Source organism: Anolis carolinensis, unplaced genomic scaffold, assembly GCF_035594765.1.
Source record: "Anolis carolinensis isolate JA03-04 unplaced genomic scaffold, rAnoCar3.1.pri scaffold_24, whole genome shotgun sequence".
NCBI classification, from domain to species: domain Eukaryota; kingdom Metazoa; phylum Chordata; class Lepidosauria; order Squamata; family Dactyloidae; genus Anolis; species Anolis carolinensis.
The window spans coordinates 422,251-435,089 of record NW_026943833.1 but is presented as its reverse complement, the minus strand read 5'-3'; the positions used below and the strand labels follow the sequence as shown (position 1 = coordinate 435,089).

The 12,839-nt window shown below is 37.4% G+C and overlaps 1 protein-coding gene across 1 annotated transcript in view; it reads right to left on the bottom strand.

Annotated features, from left to right (window-relative positions):
* Positions 1–12,839, bottom strand: part of sgsm1 (small G protein signaling modulator 1) — a 61,679-nt gene that overhangs the window by 23,391 nt on the left and 25,449 nt on the right. Inside the window, exons 8-11 of the mRNA XM_062966583.1 lie at positions 10,414–10,538; positions 10,155–10,222; positions 6,041–6,204; positions 5,790–5,913 (exon numbers count right to left, since the gene is read on the bottom strand). Of these exons, the coding sequence (XP_062822653.1) occupies positions 5,790–5,913; positions 6,041–6,204; positions 10,155–10,222; positions 10,414–10,538 (481 nt within the window). The remainder of the gene's footprint in view (positions 1–5,789; positions 5,914–6,040; positions 6,205–10,154; positions 10,223–10,413; positions 10,539–12,839) is intronic.

Sequence of the window (12,839 nt, the reverse complement as noted above, 5' to 3'; positions counted from 1 at the left end):
AAAAGGAAACGGGTTTATTAGACAGAAATCAAGATTAAATTACGGAACCAAAAGGAGAGAAATTGAAAGTACGATAATTAATCGCTCATAAAATTAATTACGAGAAGAAAAGGAAATGGGTTTATTAGGCTAAAATCGAGATTAAATTACGGCACCAAAACGAGAGAAATCGAGAGGAAAATACGAGAATCAGGCGCTCATGAAATCAATTACGAGAAGAAAAGGAAACCGGTTTATTAGACAGAAATCAAGATTAAATTACGGCACCAAAACGAGAGAAATCGGGGCGAAAATACAAAAATGAAACTCTGATAAGAAACTGTAGCAAAATGAGAGAAATTGCGAGGAAATTAAGAGAATGAAACTGTGAGAACTAGAGTCAAAACGGGAGGAAAGTACGAGAATGAAACTGTGATTAAAGCAGTTACGAGAAGGAAATTGGTTAATTAGACTGAAATCGAGATTAAATCACGGGACCAAAATGAGAGAAATTGAGGGGAAAGTACGAGAATGAAATTCTGATAAAACGGAATCAAAATGGGAGAAATTGAGAGGAGACGAGAACGAAAATCAGTAAGAGAAGACAGAAATATTGGCAAAATTTTGAGATTTTTAAAAAAGATTTTTTAAAAAAAACGAGATGGGAACGAAAGTCAAGGTGAAAGGACAAGAACGAAACTCAGGACGAGAAGAAGAAAAAATTGGCAAAAAATTGAATTTTTTTTTTAAAAAACTGTAATTTTAAAAAACGAGATGAAAGGAGAACGAAAAGGTCGAGATGAAAGGACGAGAACGAAACTCAGGACGAGAAGAAAAAAATATTGGCAAAAAAATCGAGATTTTTTTTTTTAAAAAAACGGTATTTTTAAAAAACAAGATGAAAGGAGAACGAAAAAGTTGAGATGAAAGGATGAGAACGAAACTCAGGACGAGAAGAAAAAATATTGGCAAAAAAATCGAGATTTTTTTTTTAAAAAAACGGTAATTTTAAAAAACAAGATGAAAGGAGAACGAAAAAGTTGAGATGAAAGGACGAGAACGAAACTCAGGACGAGAAGAAAAAAATATTGGCAAAAAAATCGAGATTTTTTTTTTAAAAAAATGGTAATTTTAAAAAACAAGATGAAAGGAGAACGAAAAGGTCGAGATGAAAGGACGAGAACGAAACTCAGGACGAGAAGAAAAAAATATTGGCAAAAAAATCGAGATTTTTTTTTTAAAAAAACGGTAATTTTAAAAAACAAGATGAAAGGAGAACGAAAAGGTCGAGATGAAAGGACGAGAACGAAACTCAGGACGAGAAGAAAAAATATTGGCAAAAAAATCGAGATTTTTTTTTAAAAAAATGATAATTTTTAAAAATGAAACGAATGGAGAACGAAAAGGTCGAGATGAAAAGACGAGAACAAAAAAAAGTCGAGATGAAAGGACGAGAACGAAGAAGTCGAGAAGAAAGAAAGTCACTGGACGGAAAACGAGTATTCAACCCCGACTAAAATCGACAACGATTTATTGGAGGGAAATCGAGAGAAGGTCTAGATCCGGGGCATGCTGTCAATCAAGTTGGGTCACATGATCACCACCCAATCAGTACACGGATTTCGAGAGGAAAACGACAGTAAATATGCCAACCACATAATTCGCACTGGCCTTCCCGACCAGACCCGGCCAGCGTGGTTTTGGGGTACGTGTGGATCGGTTCCAGAGAAGTTCTCGGGACGACCACCACTTTGCCGGGCGTCGGAGTAACGTGGTTGGAGCCCCGGAGAAGGACAGAAGGGCCACTGAGCACAACTAGAGGCGGAAAAGGATCTATGGGTCATTAGGGTCAACCAAGGTCAACGGTTGGTGAGCCAATATGGTGGTCAACCTCACCGCCCAATAGTTGGGTCCATGGGTCAACAACATCTGTAATGATGTAATGATGGTAGCAATATTATAATATATTATATAAATTATAATATATATAAAATATATTATATTTTAATATATTTCGGTCCATTCATTACAATGGGATCGAAAGTGAAAGTGAAAGTAAAATAATTATGAATATTCAATATATTTAACCCCAAAATGCAATATAATTTAATATATGAAATTAAATAGTTGGGTCCATGGGTCAACAACGTCTGTAACGATGTAATGACGATAGAAAAATTATATTATATTATATAAATTATAATACATATAAAATATATTATATTTTAATTTGGTCCATTCATTACAATGGGATTGAAAGTGAAAGTAAAATAAATATGAATTTGAAATATGAAATATTAAATATATTTAACCCCAAAATGCAATATAATTTATTAAATTAAATTAATATATTTCATATATATTATAAGGGTACAAGATCAATTCCTCACAATGGGATTGAAAGTGAAAGTGAAAGTAACACTAAAATAAATATGAATATTAAATATTAAATATATTAATTCCTAATATTCAATATAATTTAATATATTAGATTAAATTAATATATTTCATATAAGGGAACAAGAGCAATTCCTCACAATGGGATCGAAAGTGAAAGTGAAAGTAAAATAACTAAAATAAATATGAATATTAAATATTAAATATATTAAATCCCAATATTCAATATAATTTAATATATTAAATTAAATTAATATATTTCATATAAGGGAACAAGAGCAATTTCTCACAATGGGATCAAAAGTGAAAGTGAAAGTAAAATAACTGAAATAAATATGAATATTAAATATTAAATATATTAAATCCCAATATTCAATATAATTTAAGATATTAAATTAAATTAATATATTTCATATAAGGGAACAAGATCAATTCCTCACAATGGGATCGAAAGTGAAAGTGAAAGTAAAATAACTAAAATAAATATGAATATTAAATATATTAAATCCCAATATTCAATATAATTTAATATATTCAATTAAATTAATATATTTCATATAAGGGAACAAGAGCAATTCCTCACAATGGGATCGAAAGTGAAAGTGAAAGTAAAATAACTAAAATAAATATGAATATTAAATATTAAATATATTAAATCCCAATATTCAATATAATTTAATATATTAAATTAAATTAATATATTTCATATAAGGGTACGAGATTAATTCCTCACAATGCGATCAAAAGTGAAAGTGAAACTATAATATGAATATGAAAGTAAAAGTAAAATAATAATAATATTAAATATTAACTATATTAAATCCCAAAATTTAATATATTTTGTCTCAATGGTGGATACAAGGTCCATTCATTACAATGGGATCGAAAGTGAAAGTGAAAATGACAGTAAAATAACTGAATATTAAACATTAAATATATTTAACCCCAAAATGCAATATAATTTAATAAATTAAATTAAATTAATATATTTCATATATATTATAAGGGTACAATGTCAATTCCTCACCATGGGGTCGAAAGTTAAAGTGAAAGTAAAACTATAATATGAATATGAAATATTAAATATATTAAATCCCAAAATGTAATATATTTTAATATATTTTGGCTCCGTGGCTGATACGAGGTCCATTCATTACAATGGGATCGAAAGTGAAAGTAAAAGTAAAACTAAAATAACTAAAACAAATATGAATATTAAATATTAAATATATTTAACCCCAAAATGCAATATAATTTAATAAATTAAATTAAATTAATATATTTCATATATATTATAAGGGTACAATGTCAATTCCTCACCATGGGGTCGAAAGTTAAAGTGAAAGTAAAACTATAATATGAATATGAAATATTAAATATATTAAATCCCAAAATGTAATATATTTTAATATATTTTGGCTCCGTGGCTGATACGAGGTCCATTCATTACAATGGGATCGAAAGTGAAAGTAAAAGTAAAACTAAAATAACTAAAACAAATATGAATATTAAATATTAAATATATTTAACCCCAAAATGCAATATAATTTAATAAATTAAATTAAATTAATATATTTCATATATATTATAAGGGTACAATGTCAATTCCTCACCATGGGGTCGAAAGTTAAAGTGAAAGTAAAACTATAATATGAATATGAAATATTAAATATATTAAATCCCAAAATGTAATAAATTTTAATATATTTTGGCTCCGTGGCTGATACGAGGTCCATTCATTACAATGGGATCGAAAGTGAAAGTAAAAGTAAAACTAAAATAACTAAAACAAATATGAATATTAAATATTAAATATATTAAACCCCAAAATGCAATATAATTTAATATATGAAATTAAATAGTTGGGTCCATGGGTCGACAACGTCTCTAACGATGTAATGATGATAGAAATATTATACTATATTATATAAATAATAATATATATATAAAATATATTATATTTTAATATATTTCGGCTCACTGGCGGATACAAGGTCCATTCATTACAATGGGATTGAAAGTGAAAGTGAAACTAAAATAAATATGAATATGAAATATTAAATATATTTAACACTAAATATTAAATATATTAAATGCTAAAGTATTTATAATTACATAAATATTATATTTTATTATGTAAATTTTAATATATTTCAGCCCCATGGCAGATAGGGGGCCCATTCATTTCAATGGGGCCGAAAGCGAAAGTGAAATTAAAATAAATATAAATATTAAATATATTAAATGCTAAAGTATTTATAATTACATAAATATTATATTTTATTATGTAAATTTTAATATATTTCAGCCCCATGGCAGATAGGGGACCCATTCATTTCAATGGGGCCGAAAGCGAAAGTGAAATTAAAATAAATATAAATATTAAATATATTAAATGCTAAAGTATTTATAATTACATAAATATTATATTTTATTATGTAAATTTTAATATATTTCAGCCCCATGGCAGATATGGGGCCCATTCATTTCAATGGGGCCAAAAGCGAAAGTGAAATTAAAATAAATATAAATATTAAATATATTAAATGCTAAAGAATTTATAATTACATAAATATTATATTTTATTATGTAAATTTTAATATATTTCAGCCCCATGGCAGATATGGGGCCCATTCATTTCAATGGGGCCGAAAGCGAAAGTGAAATTAAAATAAATATAAATATTAAATATATTAAATGCTAAAGTATTTATAATTACATAAATATTATATTTTATTATGTAAATTTTAATATATTTCAGCCCCATGGCAGATATGGGGCCCATTCATTTCAATGGGGCCGAAAGCGAAAGTGAAATTAAAATAAATATAAATATTAAATATATTAAATGCTAAAGTATTTATAATTACATAAATATTATATTTTATTATGTAAATTTTAATATATTTCAGCCCCATGGCAGATATGGGGCCCATTCATTTCAATGGGGCCGAAAGCGAAAGTGAAACTAAAATATATATAAATATTAAATATATTAAATACTAAAATCATATTTATATATAATTACATAAATAAGATATTTTATTATGTAAACTTTAATATATTTTGGCCCCATGGCAGATATGGGGCCCATTCATTTCAATGGGGCCGAAAGCGAAAGTGAAATTAAAATAAATATAAATATTAAATATATTAAATGCTAAAGTATTTATAATTACATAAATATTTTATTATGTAAATTACAATAGTTAAAATATATTTTAATATATTTCGGCCCCATGGCGGATATGGGGCCCATTCATTTCAATGGGGCCGAAAGCGAAAGTGAAACTAAAATAAATACGAATATTTAATATTAAAGATATTACATCCCAAAATTATATTTATATATAATCAGGGCTGAGACCCACCCGGAAGACCCCGCCCCATATCCGCCTGCCCCATAGACTCACCGAAGTCGGAGGGCATTCCCGGGTAGAGGATCCGGAAGACGTAGTCCGTGGCCTCCTCGTCCTCCTTGTCCGACTCCGAGGACCCCGGGGGGCTCCTCTTCTTCAGCTTCGGGAAGACCTTCCCCTGGAAGGAAGTGGGGCACGGTTATGGGTCGCGGAAGACCGGAACGAGAAGACCTTCCCCCGTAAGGAAGGAAGGAAGTGGGGCACGGTTATGGGACACGGAAGACGAGGGACGTGGCCGTGTTTACCTTTCCCCGCTGGGACCACAGAGGGGGGTCCAGCTGTCCGTGGGGCAGGAGCCCGTTCTCGAGGCAGGAGAGGAACTGGAGGAGGTGCCCCCCCTTGGGGAAGCGGAGGGGCGGCCGCTGGATCCCGTCCTGGCTCACCAGCACCACCGTGCCCCCGCTGTCCACTGGGGAGAAACGAGGGTCAGACCCATGGATTCAGTGGGTCTACTTTGGGTTGAAGCTCAATTGACGTATCTATGGGTCAACCCAACCTTGAGGTCAATCCCATGGTGGGATATCTTGACCACTACCCAACCCCATAACAAGTCAATCCCATGGATTCAATGGGGTTTCATTGGGTTCAACGCTCTTGGGTTGATGGTCAATTGACTTATCTATGGGTCAACCCAATCTTGAGGTCAATCCTACGGACGCAATGTCAATGGTGGGATATCTTGACCACTACCCAACCCCACAGCAAGTCAATCCCATGGATTCAATGGGGTTTCATTGGGTTCAACGCTCTTGGTTGATGGTCAATTGACTTATCTATGGGTCAACCCAATCTTGAGGTCAATCCCATGGACGCTATGTCAATGGTGGGTTATCTTGACCACTACCCAACCCCATAGAAAGTCAATCCCATGGATTCAATGGGGTTTCATTGGGTTCAATGCTCTTGGGTTGATGGTCAGTTGACTTATCTATGGGTCAACCCAATCTTGAGGTCAATCCTACGGACGCAATGTCAATGGTGGGATATCTTGACCACTACCCAACCCCACAGCAAGTCAATCCCATGGATTCAATGGGGTTTCATTGGGTTCAACGCTCTTGGTTGATGGTCAATTGACTTATCTATGGGTCAACCCAATCTTGAGGTCAATCCCATGGACGCTATGTCAATGGTGGGTTATCTTGACCACTACCCAACCCCATAGAAAGTCAATCCCATGGATTCAATGGGGTTTCATTGGGTTCAACGCTCTTGGGTTGATGGTCAATTGACTTATCTATGGGTCAACCCAATCTTGAGGTCAATCCCATGGACGCAATGTCAATGGTGGGATATCTTGACCACTACCCAACCCCATAGAAAGTCAATCCCATGGATTCAATGGGGTTTCATTGGGTTCAACGCTCTTGGGTTGATGGTCAATTGACTTATCTATGGGTCAACCCAATCTTGAGGTCAATCCCATGGACGCAATGTCAATGGTGGGATATCTTGACCACTACCCAACCCCATAACAAGTCAATCCCATGGATTCAATGGGGTTTCATTGGGTTCAACGCTCTTGGGTTGATGGTCAATTGACTTATCTATGGGTCAACCCAATCTTGAGGTCAATCCCATGGACGCAACGTCAATGGTGGGATATCTTGACCACTACCCAACCCCATAACAAGTCAATCCCATGGATTCAATGGGGTTTCATTGGGTTCAACGCTCTTGGGTTGATGGTCAATTGACTTATCTATGGGTCAACCCAATCTTGAGGTCAATCCTACGGACGCAATGCCAATGGTGGGATATCTTGACCACTACCCAACCCCATAACAAGTCAATCCCATGGATTCAATGGGGTTTCATTGGGTTCAACGCTCTTGGCTTGATGGTCAATTGATTTATCTATGGGTCAACCCAACCTTGAGGTCAATCCTACGGACGCAATGTCAATGGTGGGATATCTTGACCACTACCCAACCCCATAGAAAGTCAATCCCATGGATTCAATGGGGTTTCATTGGGTTCAACGCTCTTGGGTTGATGGTCAATTGACTTATCTATGGGTCAACCCAATCTTGAGGTCAATCCTACGGACGCAATGTCAATGGTGGGATATCTTGACCACTACCCAACCCCACAGCAAGTCAATCCCATGGATTCAATGGGGTTTCATTGGGTTCAACGCTCTTGGTTGATGGTCAATTGACTTATCTATGGGTCAACCCAATCTTGAGGTCAATCCCATGGACGCTATGTCAATGGTGGGTTATCTTGACCACTACCCAACCCCATAGAAAGTCAACCCCATGGATTCAATGGGGCTTCATTGGGTTCAACGCTCTTGGGTTGATGGTCAATTGACTTATCTATGGGTCAACCCAACCTTGAGGTCAATCCCATGGACGCAATGTCAATGGTGGGTTATCTTGACCACTACCCAACCCCATAACAAGTCAATCCCATGGATTCAATGGGGTTTCATTGGTTTCAATGCTCTTGGGTTGATGGTCAATTGACTTATCTATGGGTCAACCCAACCTTGAGGTCAATCCTACGGACGCAATGTCAATGGTGGGATATCTTGACCACTACCCAACCCCATAGAAAGTCAACCCCATGGATTCAATGGGGTTTCATTGGGTTCAACGCTCTTGGGTTGATGGTCAATTGACTTATCTATGGGTCAACCCAATCTTGAGGTCAATCCTACGGACGCAATGTCAATGGTGGGATATCTTGACCACTACCCAACCCCATAACAAGTCAATCCCATGGATTCAATGGGGTTTCATTGGTTTCAATGCTCTTGGGTTGATGGTCAATTGACTTATCTATGGGTCAACCCAATCTTGAGGTCAATCCTATGGACGCAATGTCAATGGTGGGATATCTTGACCACTACCCAACCCCATAACAAGTCAATCCCATGGATTCAATGGGGTTTCATTGGGTTCAACGCTCTTGGGTTGATGGTCAATTGACTTATCTATGGGTCAACCCAACCTTGAGGTCAATCCTATGGACGCAATGTCAATGGTGGGATATCTTGACCACTACCCAACCCCACAGCAAGTTAATCCCATAGATTCAATGGGGTTTCATTGGGTTCAACGCTCTTGTGTTGATGGTCAATTGACTTATCTATGGGTCAACCCAATCTTGAGGTCAATCCTATGGACGCAATGTCAATGGTGGGATATCTTGACCACTACCCAACCCCATAACAAGTCAATCCCATGGATTCAATGGGGTTTCATTGGGTTCAACGCTCTTGGGTTGATGGTCAATTGACTTATCTATGGGTCAACCCAATCTTGAGGTCAATCCCATGGACGCAATGTCAATGGTGGGATATCTTGACCACTACCCAACCCCATAGAAAGTCAACCCCATGGATTCAATGGGGCTTCATTGGGTTCAACGCTCTTGGGTTGATGGTCAATTGACTTATCTATGGGTCAACCCAACCTTGAGGTCAATCCCATGGACGCAATGTCAATGGTGGGATATCTTGACCACTACCCAACCCCATAACAAGTCAATCCCATGGATTCAATGGGGCTTCATTGGGTTCAACCACTTGGGTTGATGGTTGGCCATCTTGACCATGACTCAATCCAACAGCGAGTCAGTCCAAAGGCCAATCCCATGGATTCAATGGGTTTAATGGGGTTCAACCATCATTATCTATGGGTCAGGTCAACCCACCATGACCAGTTGGCGTATCTATGGGTCAGGTCAACCCACGAGTCAACCCAATCTGAAGGCCAATCCCATGGATTCAATGGGTTTCATTGAGTTTGACCACTTGGGTTGATGGCTGGTTGTCAGGGCCAGGGCCCAACCCATGGATTCAATGGGGTTTCATTGGGTTTGACCACTTCGGTTGATGGTTGATCATCTTGACCATGGGTCAACCCGACCAGGGGTCAATCCAAGATATTTCTCATGGATTCAATGGGCCTAATTGGGTTCAACCATCATTATCTATGGGTCAGATCAACCCAAGGTTGGATATCTTGGCCATGAGTCAACCCAACCCCAAGGCCAATCCCATGGATTCAATGGGGTTTCATTGGGTTCAATGCTCTTGGGTTGATGCTCAGTTGACTTCTCTATGGGTCAACCCAATCCAAAGGCCAACCCCATGGATTCGATGTGGTTTCATTGGGATCTACACTCTTGGTTTGATGCTCAGTTGACTTATCTATGGGTCAAACCAATCTATAGGTCAATTCCATGGGTTCTAATGGGTTTCAAGTTGGGTTTGACCACTTGGGGAGACGGTTGGCCACCTTCACCATGGGTCAACCCAACGGCGAGTCAATCCAAGGGTCAGGCCCATAGATTCAATGGGCTTTCATTGGGTCAAGGTCTACCTGGAGGATCTCCCCATAGATTCACCTTGCTGGTGGCAATGCAAGTAGACGATCTCCTCCAGGCGGATGGTCATGGCGTAGTCCCAGTAGACACTGCAGGGACGAGACAGATTTATCCAAAGAACCCTCCCGACAGAGGCCCATCCAACCCCCCAAAGGTGGCCATTTTGGACCTCTATGGGTCCAAAGAAGAACTCAGTAGTCAACCAGACCCCAGGGACCCCAGAGGTCAACCAGACCGGCCAAGGAGACCTGGGACGACCTCAAAAAAAGGGGGTGGTGACCTCTTCTCATAGTCGAGGTCCCCCACGGATCCGTTCATGAGCTGGTTGGGGGTCCACTTGAGGGTCATCACGTCGGCCGTCTGGTGGAGGGACAGGTAGCCCGGGATGGCCTCCATGTCGTCTCTCTAGGAAAACAGAAGAGGAGGAAGTGCTAGGAGGACTTTCCCAGGAGGTTACCATAGAGACGTCCTGGAGGACCAACAAAGGTCCTAGAGATAATTTACACGCATAATAAATGTGTATGTTACCATAGAGATGTCCTGGAGGACCAACGCATGTCCTAGAGATAATCTACACACAAAATGAATTTCTGTAAATCACCATAGAGATGTTCTGGAGGACCAACGATGGTCCTAGAGATAATCTACACACAAAATACATTTGTATAAGTCACCCTAGAGATGTCCTGGAGGACCAACAAAGGTCCTAGAGATCATCTACACACATAGTAAAAATAGAGATGTCCTGGAGGACCAACGAATGTCCTAGAGATAATCTACACACATAATAAATATGTATAAGTTACCATAGAGATGTCCTGGAGGACCAACAAAGGTCCTAGAGATAATCTACACACATAATAAATTTGTATAAGTCACCCTAGAGATGTCCTGGAGGACCAACAAAGGTCCTAGAGATCATCTACACATATAGTAAAAATAGAGATGTCCTGGAGGACCAACGAATGTCCTAGAGATAATCTACACACATAATAAATATGTATAAGCTACCATAGAGATGTCCTGGAGGACCAACAAAGGTCCTAGAGATAATCTACACACATAATAAATTTGTATAAGTCACCCTACAGATGTCCTGGAGGACCAACAAAGGTCCTAGAGATCATCTACACACATAGTAAAAATAGAGATGTCCTGGAGGACCAACAAATGTCCTAGAGATAATCTACACACATAATAAATTTGTATAAGTCACCCTAGAGATGTCCTGGAGGACCAACAAAGGTCCTAGAGATCATCTACACACATAATAAATTTGTATAAGTCACCATAGAGATGTCCTGGAGGACCAACAAATGTCCTAGAGATAATCTACACACATAATAAATTTGTATAAGTCACCCTAGAGATGTCCTGGAGGACCAACCAAGGTCCTAGAGATCATCTACACACATAATAAATTTGTATAAGTCACCATAGAGATGTCCTGGAGGACCAACAAATGTCCTAGAGATAATCTACACACATAATAAATTTGTATAAGTCACCATAGAGATGTCCTGGAGGACCAACAAATGTCCTAGAGATAATCTACACACATAATAAATTTGTATAAGTCACCCTAGAGATGTCCTGGAGGACCAACCAAGGTCCTAGAGATCATCTACACACATAATAAATTTGTATAAGTCACCATAGAGATGTCCTGGAGGACCAACAAATGTCCTAGAGATAATCTACACACATAATAAATTTGTATAAGTCACCCTAGAGATGTCCTGGAGGACCAACAAATGTCCTAGAGATAATCTACACACATAATAAATATGTATAAGTTACCATAGAGATGTCCTGGAGGACCAACAAATGTCCTAGAGATAATCTACACACATAATAAATTTGTATAAGTCACCCTAGAGATGTCCTGGAGGACCAACAAAGGTCCTAGAGATCATCTACACACATAGTAAAAGTAAAGATGTCCTGGAGGACCAACAAATGTCCTAGAGATAATCTACACACATAATAAATTTGTATAAGTCACCATAGAGATGTCCTGGAGGACCAACAAATGTCCTAGAGATAATCTACACACATAATAAATTTGTATAAGTCACCCTAGAGATGTCCTGGAGGACCAACCAAGGTCCTAGAGATCATCTACACACATAATAAATTTGTATAAGTCACCATAGAGATGTCCTGGAGGACCAACAAATGTCCTAGAGATAATCTACACACATAATAAATTTGTATAAGTCACCCTAGAGATGTCCTGGAGGACCAACAAATGTCCTAGAGATAATCTACACACATAATAAATATGTATAAGTTACCATAGAGATGTCCTGGAGGACCAACAAATGTCCTAGAGATAATCTACACACATAATAAATTTGTATAAGTCACCCTACAGATGTCCTGGAGGACCAACAAAGGTCCTAGAGATCATCTACACACATAGTAAAAATAGAGATGTCCTGGAGGACCAACAAATGTCCTAGAGATAATCTACACACATAATAAATATGTATAAGTTACCATAGAGATGTCCTGGAGGACCAACAAAGGTCCTAGAGATAATCTACACACATAATAAATTTGTATAAGTCACCCTACAGATGTCCTGGAGGACCAACAAAGGTCCTAGAGATCATCTACACACATAGTAAAAATAGAGATTCCTGGAGGACCAACAAATGTCCTAGAGATAATCTACACACATAATAAATTTGTATAAGTCAC